The 22,766-nt window shown below is 40.3% G+C and overlaps 1 protein-coding gene and 1 non-coding gene across 2 annotated transcripts; one reads left to right on the plus strand and one right to left on the minus strand.

The window, feature by feature from the left end:
* The first annotated feature begins 8,950 nt into the window (after nucleotides 1-8,950).
* LOC107787457 (acetolactate synthase 2, chloroplastic-like) lies at nucleotides 8,951-11,831 on the plus strand. The gene is made up of 3 exons (XM_016609038.2): nucleotides 8,951-9,631; nucleotides 10,017-10,409; nucleotides 10,572-11,831. The coding sequence occupies exons 1-3, from the start codon at nucleotides 9,088-9,090 to the stop codon at nucleotides 11,609-11,611; spliced, it is 1,977 nt and encodes a 658-aa protein (XP_016464524.1). The 5' UTR covers nucleotides 8,951-9,087; the 3' UTR covers nucleotides 11,612-11,831.
* Nucleotides 11,832-14,637: 2,806 nt separating this feature from the next.
* LOC142176839 (small nucleolar RNA R71) lies at nucleotides 14,638-14,744 on the minus strand. The gene has a single exon (XR_012705646.1). It is a non-coding gene; the product is annotated as a small nucleolar RNA R71 (small nucleolar RNA).
* Nucleotides 14,745-22,766: the final 8,022 nt, after the last annotated feature.

Below are 22,766 nucleotides of genomic sequence, written 5' to 3' on the forward strand. Positions count from 1 at the left end.
TGGTATGCCCATAGCACTCCTAGTAACTCTTCGATCCATTTTCCTTTGGCTACTTCTAATCTCTTTTTGAGATTTTGAATAATCACCTTATTTGTCAACTCTGCTTGGCCATTTGCAATCGGATGTTATGGTGAAGATATGATCCTTTTGATTTTCATATCCTCAAGAAATTTTGTGACCTTTGCGCCTATGAACTATGACTCGTTGTCGCATGTTATCTTCTTTGGTATTCTAAACCTGTAAATTACGTTCTCCTATAGGAAATTGACCACTTCACGCTTGCCAATTTTCTGGTAAGGACCTGCTTCAACCCACTTAGACAAGTAGTCAGTTAAAATAAAAAGAAACCTTACCCTACCAGGAGCCGGCGACAGCGTAGTGACTATGTACATCCCCCATTTCAAGAATAGCCATGGCAATAATACCGAATGCAATAGTAATGTCAGTCGGTGTACAAACGGCATGTGGTGTAGACACTTGTCACATTTCTAAACGAACGCCTTAACGTCTTGTTCCATTTGTGGCCAGTGGTAACTTGCCCTAACTAATTTGAACACTAATGAGTCTGCACCTAAGTGATTTCCACAAACTCCTTCGTGAACTTCTCTCATCAAGTATTTGGCCTTTGAGTCTCCCAAGCATCGGGACAACGGGCCTTGAAATTACTTTCTATACAACTGGCTACCCAGAAGCTGTAGCGAGCTGCTTTGGTGCGGAGTGCCCGGGATGCCTTTGGATCTTCGGGCAGTTTGACATGCCCGAGATAGTCGATGATTTCATTTCTCCAGTCCTAGACCAAATTGGTGGCATTTACTTCATAATAATCATCCACATCCAATACCGAATGCATGAGTTGTACGGTAGTATCGGAATCTGATCCCTTTATTTCCATGGACGATCCCAGATTGGCCAGGGTGTCTGCTTTTGCTTTTTCTTCTCTCGGGATATGGGTGATTGACTATTCCCTGAAGCATGCAAGCAGAGTCTGAACTTTCACCACATATTGTTGCTTGAGTTCCTCTTTGGTGTCGAAGATCCCGTATACCTGATTTACTATCACTTGGGAATCGCATTTGATTTCAATGACCTAGGATTCTTATCCCTGTGCCAGTTCAAGTACTACAATCAAAGCCTCATACTTCTCTCCATTGTTAGTCAAGGGAATAATTTTTATGGCATGCCTCAAGGGATTTTCCTGAGGGCAAAATTAATATTCCCCCGAGCCCGGGCCCTTTCACGTTGGAAGCTCCGTCCATGAACAAGTTCCAAACTCCTTATGTCATTTCCGACTCCATCCACACTTCTTTGGTGGCCAAAGGCAGTAGTCCGTGATTGAAATCGGTCACAAAGTCGGCCAAAACTTGTGATTTGATCGCAATTCAAGGCTTATACTCGATGTTAAATTCACTCATTTCGACTTCCCCACATAATTCAGGTTTGTGAAGGATATTCCGCAGGGAAATATTTATCACCATGGCTATCGGGTGGCATTGAAAATAAGGCCTAAGATTTCAAGCGATGACTACGAGAGCTAAGGCTAATTTTTCGAGGTGCAGGTAGCGATTTTTCACTCCTGAAAATTTTTTTCTAACATAATAGATAGGAGATTGCATACCTTTGTCTCTCCGGACTAGAACGACACTTACTGCTACCTCTGAGACCTCTAAGTAAATTAGCAATTATTCACCCTCCTATGGTTTTGATAGTAACGGAGGGCTTGATAAGTACTTTTTTAGGTCTTTTAGGGCCTGTTGGCATTCCAGAGTACATTCGAAGTTGTTCTTCTTCTTTAGAAGTGAGAAGAAATATTGACATTTTTCTGAAGATCGAGAAATGAACCTACTTAGAGCGGTCAGTATTTCAGTTAACCTTTGGACTTCCTTCACATTTTTCAGCTTGTCGGAAATTTCCTCGATGGCTTTAATTTTATCAGGATTGACTTCGATCCCCTTTTGTGACACTAGGAAACCCAAAATAATTTCGGAGCTGACTCCGAATGCACACTTTCGAGGTTAATCTTCATGTTGTACTTCCTTAGGATGTTAAAGGTTTACTAGAGGTGTTTCAGATGGTCACCTACGTTCAAAGACTTAACCAGCATATCATCTATGTAAACTTCCATTGTTTTCACTATTTGCTTTTCGAACATTTTGTTCACGGGCCTCTAATAAGTGGATCCACCATTTTTAAGCCCCAAAGGCATCACATTATAGCAATATGTGCCAAAGTTCGTTATGAACGAAGTCTTTTCCTGATCCTTCGGGTTCATTTTAATTTGGTTGTACCCGAAATAGGCATCGAGGAAACTCATCAACTAGAGTCTGGTTGTTGCATCAATCATTTGATCAATGTTTGAAAATGTGAACGAGTCTTTTGGGCATGCCTTATTCATATCTTTATAATCTACGCACATGCAAAATTTATTATTCCTTTTTGGAAGTACCACTACGTTAGCCAGCCATTCGGGATACTTTACTTCCCGAATTGAACCGATATCAAGCAATCGAGTTACCTCTTCTTTGACAAACCTGTTTCTGACTTCGACAATTGGGCGCTTCTTTTGCCTTACTGGAGGGATGTTGGGGTCCAAGCTTAACTTGGGCACGACCACCTCTAGCGGAATACCTATCATATCCGCATGTGACCATGCAAAACAATCAACATTAATTTTAAGAAATTCTATAAATCCTGACCTGAGCTGCGAGTTTAATCTTGTTCCCAAGTGGAACGTTGTCTTTAAGAACTTCTCGAATAATGTGACTTGTTCGAGTTCTTCTACAGTGGATTTGGTTGTGTCTGTTTCTTCCAGTACCTGAAAATACCTTGGTACATTATAGGATTCCGATGGCTCTTCCCCTTTGTCGACTTTGTTTGGTTCGGGAGCGGGCGTCGGTTCCTGTAATTGCTATGCTGCATGTTCCTTCCCTTTACTGCTGGAAAACGAGATCGCATTCTTCTCCCTTGTTGTCGGTTGATCTCCTCTTATTTGTTTAATTCCCTCTAGGGTTGGAAATTTCAGGAGTTGATGGTAAGTTGATAGTACAACCTTCATCGTGTGTAGCCATGGTCTGCCAAGAATAATGTTGTAGCACATTTCGCCGTCTACTACTTCAAACAAGGTAGTCTTCATAACCCCTTCGGCGTTTGTGGGCAGCAGGATCTCCCCTCGGGTTGTCATACTTACTAAATTGAACCCGGCGAGGAGCTTTGTGGTTGGGACGATGCTTCCGGTTAATTTGGCTTGCTCCAACACTCTCCATTGAATGATATTGGCTGATCTTCCTGGGTCCACCAAAATACATTTAATTTTAAAATCTAAAACAATAAGAGAAATTACCAGGGCATCATTGTGCGGTAATATGAGTCCATCGACATCCTCCTCTGTGAAGGTGATGTCGTCCTCGGCGACTTCCCGGAGTCTTTAGCCCTGAAAAGGTTACACCATTAATCTCGTCTCCCCCGAAACTCATGTTCATTGTTAGTCGAGAAGGATCTTATCCTATATTCGAGGGCTTTGCATTATCCCGGTAGCGACTGTAGTTATTTTTATCCTGGTATCTTAAGAACTTTCTGAGATGGCAGTTTTTGAGAAGTGTCTCCACCTCCTCGCGTAGATATCGGCAGTCCCCAGTCCAGTGGCCGTAAGTCCCATGATACTCACACCATAAATTAGGATCTATCTGACTATGATCAGATCTCATCAGCATCAGGAACTGTGCTTCCTAAATGTTCCTCGTTGCCGATACCAACTCCGCTACGCTAACATTGAAATTATACTCGAACAACCCAGGGTAGGTGGAATCCCGGGAGCCTAATATCTCTTTGTCCTGTAATGACCTGTTATTCCGGCCACGGTCAGCTCTTCTATCAGTAGTGAACCTGTCCGCCGACCGAAAACCTCTGCCATGTCCTTCGGCCCTTTTATAGGTAAAAAAATTAGCCCTTAGAGATCGCCGATATGTGTCGAAATTATCCTTCGACTTTTCCTTGTTCTTCTCTCGATGTCGTCTCTTGGTTGATGCCGTAAAATCCAGTCGGTCATCTTCTATTCTTATCTTTGATTCGTAGCATTGTAAACATCTACCTATGTAGTTGGAACTCAAGCAGGCTTTCTTTTAGTTTATAGGAAGTGTCGGAGCTCCTCGGGTTCAGCCCCTTAGTAAATGCCTCAGCTGCCCATTCATCTGGCATGGCCGGTAGCAGCATCTTTTTATTCTGAAGTCTGGTCACGAACTCTCGTAACAACTCGTATTCTCCTTGCGCAATTCTGAATATGTTGGCCTTCCAGGCATGTACCTTCCTGGCCCCGGCATGGGCCTTAATAAAAGAATCCGCGAGTATCTCAAAGGAATCTATTAAGTGCTCGGGTAAAAGTGAATACCATGTGATGGACCACTTATGTGAGGGTTTCCTCAAACTTTTTCGGTATGACTGACTAAATCTAGTGTGAAGCTAAGTCGTTTCCTTTCACCACCGTTGTGTAGGTGGTGATGAGCTCCTGAGGATCCGAAGTCCCATCATATTTTAGTGCGTCTGGCATTTTGAACAGTTTTAGGATTATCTCTGGTTCCGCGCTTGATTTGAACGGCAACTGGGTGTATTTCTTTGAGACTAGTCCCTTCAACACTAGCGGCACACCCGAAATTTGGTCTATTCAGGCGTTTATTTCCCTCATAAACTGCATGATCTCGGTTTTTAAAGGATCATTCCCGTTGTTGTTACCAGATCCGCTCCCCCCCCCTCCCTCCGACCTCGCCCCTCGGGTGTTGTTATCAACCCTTTGTGCTATTTGATTTGCGGGAGCACCAGGAGGAACTGGGCCTCTTCCATTCGTATTTTTTGATGCGCCCGACAATGCTTGCCTCAACTCTGTCATGACCTGGTCTTGCTGCTAGAGATGGCCCATAATAGCCTTTTGTTGTTCTCTCAGGATTCTCACTATTTCTGCAACGTGCTCATCTTCAGTATTATCAGGAATTGCCTCTCGTACGTGTCATGGATATTACCCGCCATGGACCGGCATGATCACGTCCTCCTCGTTGCGGGTGTCACTGATCGAATCTTCGTGTTGGGGCAGATTTCCTTATGCCTCAATGTTGTGTGCGATGTTGATATTGTTATTTGCAATATTTTACGATTTTTTGCTAAGAAACAAATAATCAAACAGATTAGTAATAGATGCAAGGATCAACTCAATTACGCAATTGTCTAAGCCCCACAGTGGGCGTCAAACTGTTTACCCGTAAAACAGTACAGTTGAATTTATAACTTGGTTTATAGACAAGACTTAATTTGATCCCAAAATGATAAATAAATTATATAAAATGTAAGACTTAGCGTTGAAATCGAAATAAGACATCAAACAGCTTGATTCCGGGAGCAAGGCTTCCGAAGACAGCTATAAGAATATCAATAGACTGGAAGTAAAGTATTATTGAGCTTAGAATAATGTGTAGCATAAGTTTGTCATAATTTTCCTCCCTTACAATGGTTGTTGAAGTCACTATTTATAACTACACCTAGGGAACAAGGTCCTAGGATCAAGCCCTCTTAAATGACAATTATGAGGGCCATTGATGAATGTGTAACGACACACTATGAATGCAAAAAATCTCTGTAACGGATTGCGTATTTAATACTGAGGAATATTCTTCATTGAATGTCATCGAGTGGCAAATATTCATTTGTCCTCGTTAGCGATATTCCCCTCGGGGTATGCCCGGTGCCAACCGAAGTTGCTATCCCCGGTCTTGATTTCCACTTGCCTCCTTTTTCGCCCGTCTCTGATTTCACGTGTCGCTTTATTATTCGAGTATTTCATATGAACCGATTTTACCCTATACAATTTACGTTCTATTTATAACAATAAAAGGAATATACACTATCTACGTTTTTGTAACCTTTGCCCTGTAAATCAAAATCTTGCTCGAGTATTGCATGTATACAAGCTCTTGTAGTAATGAAAAATTCTATTTAACAAACATATACTCAATCTATATTTTATGCATGTGTTATATTAAAACTTGTTACTATTATTTTACATAATTAAGAAATGAGGCATCCTAATAACAATGCTTACGTCACATTTTATAGCTAAAATATCAATATTAACTGTATGACTACCAAGAGAAACTAAGATAAGCATGCTGGTTTTCGAAAAGTTTAATTTTAATCGTACACAGTAGAGTTACCAGAAAATTGATACGGGGAAATTTTCTTAAGATAATCGTCTAAATCGCAGCGTTGACGACATCCTAGATAAAAGTAGGTTTGTTGTATTAAGAAAAAGATTGGTTAATTATAACCCTGAAAATAATACGATAAGGATTTACTGAGAATCTATTTAAACTAGAGTAAAGGAATTGGTGTAGCTTTTGATACATAGGGGTCATACTAGTATCATTGACCCTTAACTGTTTCCTTTAAATTTCCTTTTCCTATGACGACAAATGTGTACATAGTTTTTCATTCTTTTTGGGCTCAAACTGTATTCCAAGTAATTTGATGTGGCTCCTCCCGCTTTAAAAAAATAAATTCTAACGCGCACACCACGCGGACACATACAGTGATACAGTGAGTTACTGTATAATCAAGAAGAAATTCGAATATTGAAGTCTAACACACTGACATACACATACACACAGTGCAAAAGAACAATAATCTTCACATTCATACGTGACTGGCCTACACACATTCGTTCTGCTGTGTCTGCAAAAAGCCAAAAGATTAAACATTAGTCTTTAAATTTTTAGATGATTGACCATGACTAAATAAACATCAGAAATACACATAAATTAAACAACACACAAACACACATATACACACACATCATGCAAGAAATAAACATGAATCTCCTATTAACCTTACGTGAGGTTCACCCAGAAATTTCACGAGAGACAACAAACAAAGCGTTAGCTCCCTATATAAAGTCTTTGCATTTCCTCCAAATAATCACAAAGTAAGAAAGTAAGCTAGCTCTTCTCACAAACATATATAGCTAGCTTCACATAAAGTGATATCTAGAGGAAGTGAGAGAGAGATATGGCTGATAAGGGAGCTAAAGGAAAAGGAAGAGAAGTGACGGGTGCTTGTGGAGGAGAGAAAACACACGTTGGAATTAATGGAGTATTTCCACACAAAGCCAAGAGTGGGAGTGTGTTCCCGAAAGAGCAAAAATCAGTGAAGGCCATGGCTGTTGAAAAGATTGGGAAAGTTGTGACTTCTACTTTCAAGAATAACAAGAAAAAGAACAATCCTCACGACAACTAGGAGTATACCACGTCTAGGACATGGTTTGTTTCTTATTCTAGAGATGTTTGAAATTTTATTTACAAATGCAAATAAATAACTCTCTACTACGTGGTATTAGGATTCTACGTACTAATATACGTGCTGTTGCTACAACTTCTGTAATCTCAAATGTGGTATTGTAATTAAAATGTTTTTCTTGGAGTCTATTTGAAAAGACACTTTGTAATTGGATTTGGTGTAATCTTAAAAGTTACACAATATAGTAAAAATTGCCTGGATATATTTGTTTGCCATACGTAATTAAACTATAATTTAATGTGCCATCTTTGGTTGCACAGGTGTGTAATTACATAATCATATATTTTTATTTTAAACTAAAGTTAATAGTAAAATTAAATAATTTTTTTTAGATGGAAAAGGTAAAACTTTAATGTGTGACGAATATATGTGCATATAAAAAATATTAGTAATTTTTTTATAACTTATTAAGTATATCTAAAATATACATATTTTTGAAAAAAATAATGTTAATAATTATAAATTGGTAAGTAATACTATCGTAAAGAGTAATCAGTATCATCTTCCTACTCGGGTGAATATAATGAAATTTAGAATTGTCCCATTTTTTAAAAAACAAAAAAATATGTATGTGTTTAGATATATTTTCACTATATTGCACTAAAAGAAAGTAGAAAAAGAAGCTAGTAAGACACGAAACACCAAAGTGTTTTTAACAAGTATTTCTCCGCATAGTTGAAATGGAAGAGATAGAGTGTGAAGAGAATATTATATTTGAAAAATTAAGAATGAAAGAGAATTTAAAAAATTACCTACACATCATGTAACTAGTAATTACTACTAGTAATTTTCACTTTCAACTTGAGATTTGAAAAGGTGTAATTGCTCTCCGTCAATATTACATCCGATTTCATACTTGGCAAATAGATAGTCTGATCTTATTAAGGTTTTGTTTTACTTAATTATCCTTATTAATGGTTTTTAAAGTTGTAACTCCAATAAATTTGAGAAGTGTGGAAATTTAATACAAGCTAAAAGTAATATTAGAAGAAAATAATAATTTTTTATTTATTTACTAAATCGGACTAGTCAAAGGAAATGAGGGGTATTAAATTACTTTTTTACATCAATTAACACAACAACAATATATTCAATGAAATTTTATAACTGGAGTCTGACAGATCATGCAGTTACATTGGACAGATAGAGAGGTTATTTCCACACTCTCGACTCAAAGACAAGCATATTCACGTTGTGGTGCAAACATGATGCGTACAAAAATATTTTTTTTCCTGATTGACGCACTAATGAAACTTAATTATACGGCGTGCATCAAACGGAGATCGAGATGATCTGTAGAAGTTTGGTTTCTAGATGTTGGAAGAAGTTAGCTAAAAGTTGGCAGAACAGTGTAAATGTTGGCTGCAGAAAGCGGTACCTCTACATTTGAACTTTGTTAAAAAGCTGCTACTACTTTTGACGGCTACCCATTATAGTACAACCTGAATCCTTGATGTGGCTTGATCGAGTTGATATTATGCCGCTATTTTTATCACTTTAATTTCCTGCCTAAATTCATTGGACCCGTATCAAAGTCAATTTTTTCTTTTATTACGATTAGTACTTTTTAGATCAGTTATACTGTAATAATAAAAATCGTTTGCTCTCTAATGCAATTTCCATTCTCTTTTGAGTCTCGTGATGCACCCTATGCTAGCGTCTTAATTATATATCAACATTCCATTTAGTATAAAGTGGACTCTCAAATCTCAGCTGTGAAACTGACCTCTCTTAATTTCATGCATTTGTCCCTCAACAATGGCGGCAGCTTCTCCAACTCCTTCCTCCTCCGCTTTCTATAGCAACCCTCTTACTTCTTCTTCTCCTTATAAGCTTCTTTCCAGAACTTTCTTCCCTTTTCCACAGACTTCATTTTTACATAAAACCTCTTATCCGGCCGGCCTTACCCTCAGCAACCGCCGTTTTACCATTACCGACGCTCTCTCAATAACCCCAAATATTGCTCCAACTGTCGAGACATTTATTTCCCGGTTTGCCCCTGACGAACCCAGAAAAGGATGTGACGTTCTGGTTGAAGCGCTTGAACGCGAAGGCGTCACAAATGTATTTGCTTACCCTGGTGGTACTTCAATGGAAATTCACCAGGCTCTCACCCGTTCTAGAACCATCCGAAATGTATTGCCACGTCATGAACAGGGCGGTATTTTCGCTGCTGAGGGATACGCACGCGCCACTGGATTCCCTGGTGTTTGTATGGCCACCTCTGGCCCCGGCGCTACTAATCTTGTTAGCGGTTTTGCTGATGCTCTCCTTGATAGTGTTCCAATTGTTGCTATTACAGGTCATTTTTTTCAATAATTTTTTGTCCATGTTGCTGTCTAACTATTAAAATAATTTTGAAAATAGGGTCAAATTTGTCCTCTACTATCCGCAATTGAACAACTTTGTCCTCTAGTTTGTACCACATCTTACCCAGCCGTTAGGAAAAGTGTCTTTCTTGCCTACCACAATAGAATTCCAAGTAATTTTAAACAAATGGAGTAATTCCATTTGTTTGAGGGTGAAATGGAGTAATTCCATAGTACATAAACAAATTTGAACCTTTTCTCGATAACTATTCCCAGTATTTCAAAAGAAACAAATATTTTTTATAGTTTTCCGACCAGCGCCGTTGAAAAGTTTAATTAATTAAAATTTCGTCAGTGCGACTAATCTTATTATTACAGGTCAAGTACCACGTAGGATGATTGGGACAGACGCATTTCAAGAAACTCCAATTGTTGAGGTAACTAGATCAATTACCAAGCATAATTATCTTGTTATGGACGTCAATGATATACCCAGGATTGTGCGCGAAGCGTTTAATCTAGCGCGATCAGGCCGACCTGGACCGGTTTTAATTGATATTCCTAAAGATGTTCAGCAACAAATGGTGATTCCACACTGGGATCAGCCAATGAAGTTGCCAGGTTACATTTCCAGATTTCCTGATCCACCTAATAAGATGCTTTTGGAGCAAATTGTTAGACTAATTTCTGAATCAAAGAAACCAGTTTTATATGTTGGTGGTGGTTGTTTACAATCCAGCCAGGAGTTAAGGCGTTTTGTGGAACTCACAGGTATATATTCCAGCATCCAATAAAAAATATAGATAACTTCTAGTACTTTTATTTTGTATTATATTAATTTGAAATGAGTTTAAATGAAGCGACAATAAGTGTTTATATAGTCGGCATCAACTTGCTTAGAATTGAGGTGTTATTATTGTTATTGTTGTACAGGCATTCCGGTCGCCAGTACTTTGATGGGTCTAGGAGCGTTTCCAACAGGGGACGAGCTTTCACTTCAAATGCTAGGGATGCATGGTACTGTTTATTCTAACTATGCTGTGGATAGTAGTGATCTGCTTCTAGCATTTGGAGTGAGGTTTGATGACCGTGTCACGGGCAAATTAGAATCTTTTGCAAGCCGAGCAAAGATTGTTCACATTGACATTGATGCTGCTGAAATTGGAAAGAACAAGCTACCTCATGTATCCATTTGTACAGATATTAAGTTAGCATTACAGGGTTTGAATTCAATATTGGAGCGCAAAATAGGTAAGCTGAAGCTGAATTTCTCTCCTTGGACGAAAGAGTTGACAGAGCAAAAATTAAAGTACCCTTTGAAATATAAAACTTTTGGTGAAGCCATTCCTCCACAATATGCAATTCAGGTCCTTGACGAATTAACTAATGGGAATGCCATAATAAGTACTGGTGTAGGCCAACACCAGATGTGGTCTGCTCAATATTACAAGTACAAAAATCCGCGGCAATGGTTGACATCTGGTGGATTAGGTGCAATGGGATTTGGATTGCCTGCTGCAATTGGAGCAGCTGTTGCAAGACCAGATGCAATTGTTGTAGACATTGACGGTGATGGAAGTTTCATGATGAACGTGCAAGAATTAGCAACAGTTAGAGTGGAGAATCTTCCTGTTAAGATGATGATTCTGAATAATCAACACCTGGGAATGGTGGTTCAGTGGGAGGATAGATTCTACAAGGCTAATAGAGCACACACTTATCTTGGAAATCCTTCAAATGAAGCAGAGATTTTTCCTGATATGTTGAAATTTGCGGAAGCTTGTGATATACCTGGTGCTCGGGTGACAAAAAAGAGTGATGTTAGAGCTGCCATTCAGAAAATGTTAGACACTCCTGGACCTTACTTGTTGGATGTGATTACACCTCACCAGGAACATGTTTTACCTATGATTCCTAGTGGTGGTGCTTTCAAGGATGTGATCACGGAGGGCGATGGGAGATCTTCCTACTGACTTTGCAAACCAAGACTTCCCACAAATTCGGATTTAATCATAGAATTAAGGATCAAATTGTTTACGAAGAACATGGGATACATAAAAGTAATAAGAGAGATGCACAGATCAATTAATAGTATCTATTAGTCTTGAATTTAGAATGATGAATATATGGCTAGTTTGTGCCTTTTATTACTTTAAATGAACTTTTATGAGGAAAAACAAAGATGGTTTATCAGTTTGGTTGATGTTAGTTTGATGCTGTGGCCTTGCTTATTGCCGCTATTGTACTTATTAGTTTGATGCTTTACTTATTATGTTTGCATATAAATTTTTGTATAATCTCTATCAATTTGAATGGGAATATTAGTTCAGCTACTATGTTTAATTCTCTATAGTCTGCATCTGTTTCCCCTTCAATTTTTGGAGGTCCTAGTTCTCTTTTGGTACTCTGAAGATTGGTTTTTGATAGACTAGTTTAGTGCTTTCAGTAAAATATTGTCTTAGTTTCTTGCAAAAACAAATTGAAGGTTTCTTTGTTAGCCTGTGTCAATTGAGTTCCTTTGCGTTTGTTGACAAAGTGGCATCTCTAATTATCCACAAATGATAAATTTAGTTACTATGATAGGTCGTACTGTTCTATTTATTCCCTATTCCTCTGCTGGTTTCGACAGGTGACCTTATAGAATCCACAAGGAGAAGACGTACTGATCAAGCCCGCAAGCTTTGGCTGAGTTGATTGTGTGAGTGGTTCCCACATGGGAGACCTGTGATCGTTCCCCTCACCAGCAGCCTCTTCAATCAGAGCTTGTCGCACCGAGCTTACCTAATACGGTTTACACCTTATGGTTTGCGAGCTATTGCACAGTGAGCAGGTTACTTAGTGCGCACCTAACAAATAGCGACCTCAGGTTTCCCTGAAAATTTTCCAAAAAATAAAAAGACGGACTGATGTGTGGCTATAATTCCATATTTTAGTACATTATTTACCTTACATTTTATGTGCTTTAATGTTAAACTACACTTTATTTGCGCGTAATGGAGTCTATTTTATGTGTAGGTACATTGGAGATAAAAGTAGAGCAAAAGGAATATTTAAAGTCTAAAGCGTGCTCGAAAACAGTTGAAAAGAAGAAAGAAAGAAGTGAGCAGCGGAAAAATGAGAAAGTTGGCGAAGCGAGCTATTGAGCTCGCGTTAGAGCTGGCGAGGCGAGCCTTTGAGCTTGCGTGGGAGCAGGCAACGCAAGGGATAAGGCGAGTTTGAGCTCGCGTGTAGGCAAGCGTCGCATCGTCTGGGGCGAGGTTCATCTCGCGTGGATCCTCGCGAGGCATGGTCTGAGGCGAGCCTGATCCGGATTTTGAAGGCTTAGTTCGTCTCCCTGTTTGACTAGGACTAGGGCCATGTCGTTTAGGTCTTTTCCTACACGTATAAATAGATATTAAACACCACTTTTGAGAGAATTTTTTGACCGGAGGCAAGAATAGCTCGTGGAACACCCGTTGGGGGAAAGAATCATTGATTTCTACATTCCTTTATCTTTACTTTGTAATTTATTTATGTAAAATACTTGAAAAATTGCTACTATGAGTATGAGTAGCTAAACTTCTAATCTAGGGTTTTGATGGAACCTATTGGAGGATGAATTTCTTGTTACGTTAATATAGATTTGCCGTAGTTTTTCTCTATTTGTTCAACTACGTTTATATTATGGTTGGTTGAAGAGCTCTCAATCGACTGTGCCTATTTAGTGTGTATTACTTGGAAGAAAGTGCATATTTAGGTAATTGTTGAATAATATCACTCCTAACATATATGAGGGATCAATACGGAGGGTTTAAAAGTGGGATTAGGAATAACGAAACCTTGGTGCGATCCGAGTGAGTCGTAACTTAGTGCCAACTAGCGTAATTCAGAAGAATATGTCTAGTAAATTGTGGTAGTTACTCGGGAGAGAATTACGACACTCAGAGAGCTCATGATCGGTAGAAAAAACTTAGGCAGATTTATAGAAAATATAGCGGAAAGGATTCCGACAATAGGGAAAATCAGAACCTTAGACCATTCCAATTCTTGTCTACAACCTGTTCGTAGTTAGTTATTAATTACTGCATTTTCATTACGTGATATTTAGTTAGTAAACATCCAATTTGTTATTTAAATATTTCTGAATATTGATTGCGTGAATTTGTACGAGTCTAGTAGTTGTGCTTAATAGGTTAATTCCTTGTGGGATTCGACTCCGAACTTGTTAACCGGAATATATTTGCAATGACCGCTTAGTTCTTTTTATAAAGCATAGTTGGGTGTGATCAAATTTTGGCATGGTTGCCGGGAAACTTAACAGTGTTATTAATTGCAGCTAAAAGAAGTGCTAGAATTCTTAGTGTAGTCAATATTCTTTACTTTAAACTAAATACATTGAAATTCTAACGTTTGTAGTCTTGGGTGTTATAGGTGCATGCCTAGAAACTCCTCAAGAACTGGTGAATTGTTCGAAGCATTATCAGATCCTGAGAAAGTTTTCAAGGCATTAAATCGTCCAAACAAGAAGGGAAAACAGCAACAGAACTCAACAGAACAAATCGAACCAGACATGGATGACAGAATAGAAAATTCAAATAACAGAAATAATGAGAATGACCCGAACAATTAGGGTGTGGTGCCTCTTGTGCCAGAAGCAGCATTATATGATTGGGCACAACCCACTGCCAAAAATCTGGCAACCACAATTGCAGTCCCTTAGATACAAGCGGAATCATTTCAAATCACAAACAACATGCTACATTTGTTGCAGAACAAGGGACTGTTCTCAGGGTCTTATATTGAAGATCCTCAACAGCATCTGAAAAATTTTCTGTCGATATGTGTCATACAAAGGCAATCTAATGTGACACTAGAAGAAATAAAGCTGTTATTGTTTCCATTCTCGATGACGGGAGAGGCTCAGACTTGGCTTAATTCACTCCCCATAAACTCCATCACTACTTGGGAGGAATTAGTCAAGCAATTTTTGAACAAGTTCTACCCACCCAATAAGACTGCCAAACAAATTGTTGAGATGTTGAGCTTCAAGCATAGACCAACAGAAACACTACAAGAAACGTGGGAGAGGTTCAAGGGTATGCTGGTTAAGTGTCCACATCATGGCATTCCAGATCAGATGTTGGGGCAGAGGTTCTACATGGGATTGGCAGACGGCTTAAAGGCCAATGTTGATGCTTCAGCATGTGGAGCATTTTTGAGCAAATCATTCAGAGAATGCAAGATCCTACTTGATAAAATGGCTCAAAACTCAAGATGGATGACAAAAGACTCTACGATCACTTCTGTCATTCACTCAGTGGCTTTGGACCCAAACAACTCCATAGCCGAAAATATGGCCACTCTGATGATGCAAATGAGTATCATCACCAAAAAGATCGATGAACCAGGCCCGAAGCAGTAGCTACACATAGTTGACACGACTAATGGGGGATTATGTACACCATGCATTAACCAACCATATGTATGCTCTTGGAGTGCGGAAAGTGACAACCAGCACTATCAGGAAGATATGAACTATGTGGCCAACTATGGAGGATAGAGCCAAGGTGGTCAGAATTGGGGGCAATAGAATCAGCAATATAGACCAGCACAACAGCAGTACAATAATAGCAACAATCCTGGAGCTATGCCACCACAGGGTCAAGTTGTGCCGTACCAAAGGCAACAGGGATACAACCAGCAAAATCAGTAGCTAGTTTATCAACAACCTCAACAACAGCAAATAGTGAGACAAGATGATGGGTTGTCTGAAATTAAAGGAATGCTGCAATAATTAATTGGGTCCAATGGAAAATGCAAGAGAGAGTGGACGCACACGAATCAACGATAAAAGGCATTGAGATTCAATTAGGACAGATATCAATGGCTCTGAATAATCGCCCCCAAGGGACGTTACTTGCAGACACACAAGTCAATCCAAAAGAGCAGGGCCCGAAATAGCTTATGGCAGTAAGTCTAAGAAATGGTAGAGTCCTAGATCTAGAGCAAGAAATTGCTCTCGAAAGCCGACCAACTGAAACACTTGTGACAGTACCCATTGAGGTAGATGATTCAACAAGATTAACTGAGGTGCCTATACAACATGCACAAGAGAGCACAAGCAAAGAAAAAGAGGTTGCGAAGGAAACTGAGGTAGCACAAGAAACGACAGTAGAAGTAGCGCCTGAGCAGGATGAAACTCAAATCACAGGAAGGAAGCGACCTCCAGTACCATTCCCATAGATATTGGCCAAATATCAGAAGGATGAGCAGTATAAGAAATTCATGGAGATGTTGAAACAAATCCAGGTGAACATTCCACTGATTGACGCTTTGAGGGAGATGCCTGGGTATACCAAAATAATGAAGGATTTGATGTTTCGCAAGTTCGACTTTCAAGACTTGGCCACTGTTACACTAACCCATACTTGTAGTGCTGTCGTGACGAGACCCATAGCTGAGAAGTTGTCAGACCCAGGAAGCTTCACAAACCCATGCACAATAGGCAGCTATACTTTTGCTAAAGCATTGTGTGATTTGGGGGCAAGCATAAACTTGATGCCCTTGGCTATCTACAAAAGGTTAGGTATTGGAAGAGCAAGACCCACATCCATATTACTACAGCTAGTCGACCGGACAGTGAAGAGGCCATCACGTATCCTTGATGATGTACTAGTGCAGGTTGGAAAGTTTGTGTTTCCAGTAGATTTTGTCATTCTGGACTGCAGGGTTGACGAGGAGATTCCCATAATTTTGGGAAGGCCATTCTTGGCCACTGGAAGAGCTCTAATTGATTGTTAAACTGGAGAGCTAAAAATGAGACTAAATGATAAAGAGATAATATTCAATGTGTAGAAGTCTATGCGGTGACCAAGTAAATTTGCTAACTGCTCTCTAATAGAAGTTGTGGATGTAATTTTGGAGGAGGAAGATGACTCTGAACGCTGAAGACCCTCTAGCAGTATGTCTCATGAACTTAGAAGAAGTAGATGGAGAGGACTTGGCGGAATGGGTGCTGGCTCTTGAAGGCCAAGGGTTCTGGAAAAGAGAGCTCGAATTTGAGTCTTTGCACTTAGAAGAAAGAAAGACTCCTCCAGCTAAGCCATCGATCAAAAAGCCACCACAGTTGGAACTGAAACCGCTACCACCTCATCTCAGGTATGCTTTCTTAGGACCTAACTCAACTTTACATGTTATTATCTCATCTGGTTTGTTAGATGTGCAGGAAGAACAACTTTTGTAGGTATTAATGGAGTGCAAAACTGCAATTGGTTGGACTATTGCAGACATTAAGGGTATTAGCCCGGCCTTCTGTATGCATAAGATTTTACTGGAAGACGGCCACAAACCTTCCAGAGAACATCAAACAAGGCTGAACCCCAACATGAAAGAAGTCATGAAAAAGGAGGTGATAAAGTAGTTAGATGCGGGAATCATTTTCCCCATCTCCGACAGTAATTGGATTAGCCCAGTTCAATGTGTTTCAAAGAAAGGTGGAATGATTGTTGTGAAAAACGAGAACAACAAGCTGATCTCAAAAAGAATAGTCACGGGATGGCGAATTTGTATGGACTACAGAAGATTGAACAAGGGCACCCGAAAAGACCATTTTTCCTTGCCGTTCATTGATCAGATGCTAGATAGATTGGCTAGAAGGTCCCACTTCTACTTTTTGGATGGATATTCGGGGTATAATCATATCTCTATTGCCCCGGAAGATAGAGAGAAAACATCATTGACCTGTCCATATGGCGTTTACGCTTTCCGGAGAATGTCGTTCGGCCTATGCAATGCACGCGCCACATTTCAAAGGTGCATGATGGCCATCTTCATAGATATGGTTGAAGACATAATAGAAGTCTTCATGGATGATTTCTCAGTGGTGGGAGACTCGTTCGATGACTGCCTTAAGAATCTGAAAAGAGTGCTGAAAAGATGTGTGAAGACCAATTTGGTGCTCAACTGGTAAAAGTGTCATTTCATGGTTCATGAAGGTATAGTCTTGGGGCACCTAGTGTCAAGTAAAGACATTGAGGTGGATAGTGCAAAGGTTGATGTGATAGAAAAGTTACCACCACCCACTTCCGTCAAAGCAATAAGAAGTTTCCTTGGCCACGCCAGTTTCTACAGACGGTTGATAAAAGATTTCTCCAAAATTGCTAACCCCTTGTGTAAACTGCTTGAAAAAGATCACCCTTTTGTGTTTTCTGATGACTGCAGGGTAGCGTTTGGGGAGTTGAAGAAGAAATTGGTGACTGCACCAATCATAGTGGCCCCCGACTGGGGGCAACCTTTCGAACTAATGTGCGATGCAAGCGACTATGCTGTGGGAGCAGTTCTTGGGCAACGAAAAGATAAAGTCATGCATCCGATATACTACGCAAGTAGAACCTTGAGCGGCACCCAACTGAATTACACAGTGACAGAGAAAGAGATGCTAGTTGTGGTGTTCGCATTTGATAAATTCAGGTTATACCTAATAGGCTCAAAAGTAATTGTTTACACTGACCATGCTTCCCCCAGGTACCTAATTGAGAAAAAGGAGTCTAAGCCGCGCCTAATTCGATGGGTGCCACTGCTACAAGAGTTCGACTTGGAAATCCGGGACCGAAAGGGAATAGAAACCAAGTTGTTGATCATTTGCCCAGGCTTGAAGGAGTGAAAAAGAAGGTTGAGGTGGAGGAGATCATGGAAACTTTCCCGAATGAACAATTCTTATCAACGAGCCTAGAGGCTACACCATGGTATGCAAATATTGCAAATTACCTAGCAAACGGTATTGTTCCCTATGATTTGTTGTCTGTGCAAAAGAAAAAGTTTTTTCGTGACTGTCGCATGTATTTCTGGGATGAACCATATTTGTTCAGGATTTGTCTTGATAACATGATCTGGAGATGCATTCCCGAGATAGATCAATCTTCTGTTTTGCAGGCATGTCATGCTTCACCATATGGAGGACATTTTGGAGGTGTAAGGACATCAACTAAAGTGTTGGAGTCAGGTTTTTATTAGCTGACGATGTTTAAAGATGCATACTTCTTGGTAAAAAGTTGTGATGAGTGCCAACGAACGGGATATATTTCCCGTTGACATGAGATGCCCATGAACTCAATTCAGGAGGTTAAAGTATTCGATGTATAAGGAATAGACTTTATGGGACCATTTGTTAGCTCATATAATAACAAGTACATGTAGCGGTGGACTATGTCTCGAAATGGGTAGAAGTCGTGGCACTTCCAACGAATGATGCGAAGGCAGTTATTGGTTTCCTGAGAAAGAACATCTTCACCCGATTTGGCACTCCAAGAGCTATCATCAGTGATGGAGGCACCCACTTCTGCAACGGAGCCTTTGCAAAGTTGTCGGAGAAATATGGCGTTCGCCATAAAGTTGCTACTCTGTATCACCCACAAACAAGTGGGCAAGTCGAGATGTCAAAAAGAGAAATCAAGAGTGTTTTGACCAAAACTGTAAATGCTACTCAGACTGATTGGGCGAGAAAATTGGATGATGCGCTATGGGCTTACCGCACTGCATTCAAAACTCCAATTGGTATCTCACCGTATAAATTGGTGTTTGGAAAGGCATGTCACTTGCCAGTGGAGTTAGAGCATAAAGCCTTCTGGGCGTTACGACAATTAAATCTAGACATGGAGGCCACTGGAACTAGTAAAGTCACAGAGCTGCATGAACTTGACGAGTTCTGTTACCATGCTTTTGAGAGTACAGGGTTATATAAGGAAAGAATGAAACTGGTGCATGACAAAAATATTCTTGAGCAAAATTTTAAGCCTGGAGACGTGGTACTATTATTCAATTTGAGATTGAGGTTGTTTCCGGGCAAATTGAAGTCAATACGGTCAGGACCATTTCGTGTGCTAGAGATTCATCCCACCGGAGCCGTAGAGATTGCTTCAGAAGATGGCTCTCGCAAGTTCAGAGTCAATGGTCACAGGTTGAAACATTATTTGGGCATAGATGACACGAAAGTAGTATTGGTGACTCATTTGATAGATCCAACAATGTTGAGCGATCCTTAAGTCGATTGTATGCGTCATGCCGCGACGTTAAATCAGGCGATTCATGGGAGGCAACCCATTGTAATGTTGTATTCGTCATGCTGTGACGTTAACTAAGGCGCTCGTTGGGAGGCAACCCAATTAATAGTTGATTTTTAGTGTAGTTAGAATTTTTTTTTCTTTTCGTTTTTAGGAACTAACATGTTTGCAGGTAATTTCGGCAAGTCGTACACTGCACTGCACGTCTCCTAGTCCCCAGCGAGCTGGGCCGAGCGGAAAGACTTGCGTCGCCTTATGGAAAGCTCGCGTGGGAGCTCGCCTCGCGAGGTAAAAAGCGAGGTGCATCTCGCGTGGAGCCTCGCACCGCAAGTCCCAGAGCTCGCGTTGGAGCTCGCCTCGCGAGGTGTAGAGCTCGCCATTAGCCTCGCGTCCCCAGGTAAGTATTTTTTTGATTTTCTTTTAATCCTTTTGTTTTGTTCCTTTTAAAACCCCTCCCTTAAAACATAAACTAAATTTCTCAAACATTACTCATAACAATCTCACACACTCACGCCTCAAGAACCCTCCCTCACAAACCCTTTGAAGACAAGCATTCTCTGCCCTTTCCTTCACCTGCAAAATCAATTCAAGGGCAATCCCTCCTCTTAAATATCTAAGGTATTATTTCTACCTCCATTCTTTGGCAATTTCGAGTTGGGTGAATGCATGATATTGGATACAAATTTTGGGGTTGTTCTTCATTGTAACAATGTGTTTGTGTGCCCCAACCCCATGAACCTCATAGGAATGGTGTTGTTATTGTGTGAACAAGTGGTAATACGGAACTCCCAAGCCTATTTGGGAGGATGAGGCAATCCCTCATCCCTACAAGCACTCCCATGGCACTAGTGCATGCTAAGTGTTTGTCATAATGCCTCAAAGACATTCTTTGTCCCCATTGGAGCCCGAGTCTCCGGGATTGTGAGGCTAGTGCTATGTAGTCATGCACCACTTTAAAATTTTAAGTGTGGGGTGGATCACTGGTAGCCCGATGCTTCAAAATTGGAGGAAGCACCCATGTTTCATTGCTTGATTCTCATACTAAGAAAAGATGAGTTGAAGTCTGAGTAACCTCGGAAATTATAGAAAATCATGTGTTGAACTCTTAAGTGTGGGATCGCAAGACTATGTTTTGAATGTTGCAATGCGTCCTAAACTGATTAATGCTCACTTGTGTAGATACAAACATGCCTCCAAGGTAGGACACCGGTAAAGGCAAGGCCACGTCCACTACTCCGTCTAAGGCTAAGGCTCCCTCCACACCTCTACCGAAGAAGAGAAAAGGGGTTGAAACCACTTCAAGTCAAGTTGAAGGATTGTAAGTAGTGGCATCTATAGCAGCCACTCGCCCACAATATCAAGGACAGAGGGAGTTTGGACTCAAGAGCATACCTCCACATGTTAAGTACTGGTACAAACGTTGTAGGCCGAGACATATACAACTGGAATCTGCTATTCATGAGCGTTACCTACAAGCCAAGTACCAAGCAATCTGGAGAGGTATTAATGAGTTGGGGCTGAGTTATGTGTTCAAAAATACTGGGGATATCAATGTCAATCTGGTTCGAGAATTTTATGTCGGTTTTGATCCAAAGGATCCTGAGCAGCTGGTGTCCATTCGGGGAAGGTTGATAGATTTTTCAGCCTCAGCAATATGCAATTTCTTATGTGCTCCAGATGTTCCTCAGGAACCCTTGGAAAATTTTATCACCCGTCCCACATATCGAGAACTGAGACACACTCTTTGTGGTGTCAATTCTGTGGCGGCGTGGGTTCGGAATAAGAAAACCAATCGTCATAGGAAATTCCCTAAGAAGAATATGAGGACAGAGGCTCAAGTATGGCTGAAATTGATTAATACACGGCTCCTACCTTGCAATCATGACACTCTTATTAGTCGTGAGGGGACGTGTGTGCTATATTTCCTCATGACTGGACAGAGGGTGAATGTTGGTCATTTGATCCGCTACCAGATGACTCAAGTGAGAACTAGTAAGAGAATTGATCAAATACCCTTTGCAAACATGTTAACACAGTACTTGAGACAGGAAGAGGTGGAGGAAGAGAAAGCTGTCGATCACATCATTGATCAGCCCCTACGACTAATGGACATTACAAGCGTCCGGGTTAAGGAGGAGACTGATATGCCATCAATGATAGGTGTCGAGCGCAATGCTTGCGATGACAGCTTTATGGCCCATTTTTATGGGATGATGGACTTGCAGCTTCTGATTGTGGGACATTCGGCCACTACAGAGGAGAGGGCCATATTGGAGTAGCGTTTCCCGCTCAATGCTCATGCTCAGCAGCTGGTTAGGCTTGGTGATGGCTACAGACTCCCAGATGATGAGGATGTCAACACACCTGAACAGTCCGAGGCCGAGCCGGAGTAGTCGGATGATGATGATGAGGAGGAGGAAGCAGAAGATGAGGAATGGGCAGCCTTCGAGGATGAAGGCGATGACGAGGCTTTATCAGTGATTTTTCCTACACCCTACTCATTTTTTTTTTGTTTTGTCAGTTTGTGTATGCACTGAGGACATTGCATGAAAAATAAGTGTGGGGTGGTAACTTGTAAGTATTAGTCTTGTTTTAGTTATTTTTTATATAATGTACTAATTTTGTTTTAGTTAGTGTCGTCTTAGCCTTTTAGAAAAAAATGATAAATATGTGTAGTGTCGTCTTGCTAAGTAGAAAAAATTGGATTCTTCCCGACGATGGATCTTTTAGACAGTTTTCTTGAGGGAATTAAGTCTAAAGAAAAAAAAAGATTTTCTTTGTTGGTAGTGTAGTAATTTTCCCTTGGTTTTTTTTTGGACCGCAGTTCTTTTCCAAGGGTTTTAGTTGATCCGAGTGTAGCTAGTTTTAATTTTTAGGAGTAGAAACCACTGGGCTATGAATTGAATTGCAACAATATCTCTTAACTTTGTTATGTCTTGAGAATAGTGAGTACTCTGGTTGTGACGCTTAGGCTCAATATTTGACTCTAGTATAAATACCTTAAATCGTAGATTCTTAAATTTGCTTAACTGCTTTGACTAGAGTGTCGTGATAAAACCAATCCTGAGTGAGTTATGTGCCATGTCTGTGT

The sequence above is a fragment of the Nicotiana tabacum genome, chromosome 22, assembly GCF_000715075.1.
Source record: "Nicotiana tabacum cultivar K326 chromosome 22, ASM71507v2, whole genome shotgun sequence".
Classification (NCBI taxonomy): domain Eukaryota; kingdom Viridiplantae; phylum Streptophyta; class Magnoliopsida; order Solanales; family Solanaceae; genus Nicotiana; species Nicotiana tabacum.

What these genes read in the sequence shown, in the direction of transcription:
- LOC107787457 (XM_016609038.2), top strand. Translation starts at nt 9,088, where the DNA reads ATGGCGGCAGCTTCTCCAACTCCTTCCTCCTCCGCTTTCTATAGCAAC. An exon ending in TCCAATTGTTGCTATTACAG is followed by an intron (nt 9,632 to 10,016) that starts GTCATTTTTTTC and finishes TTATTATTACAG; the next exon opens with GTCAAGTACCACGTAGGATG. An exon ending in GCGTTTTGTGGAACTCACAG is followed by an intron (nt 10,410 to 10,571) that starts GTATATATTCCA and finishes ATTGTTGTACAG; the next exon opens with GCATTCCGGTCGCCAGTACT.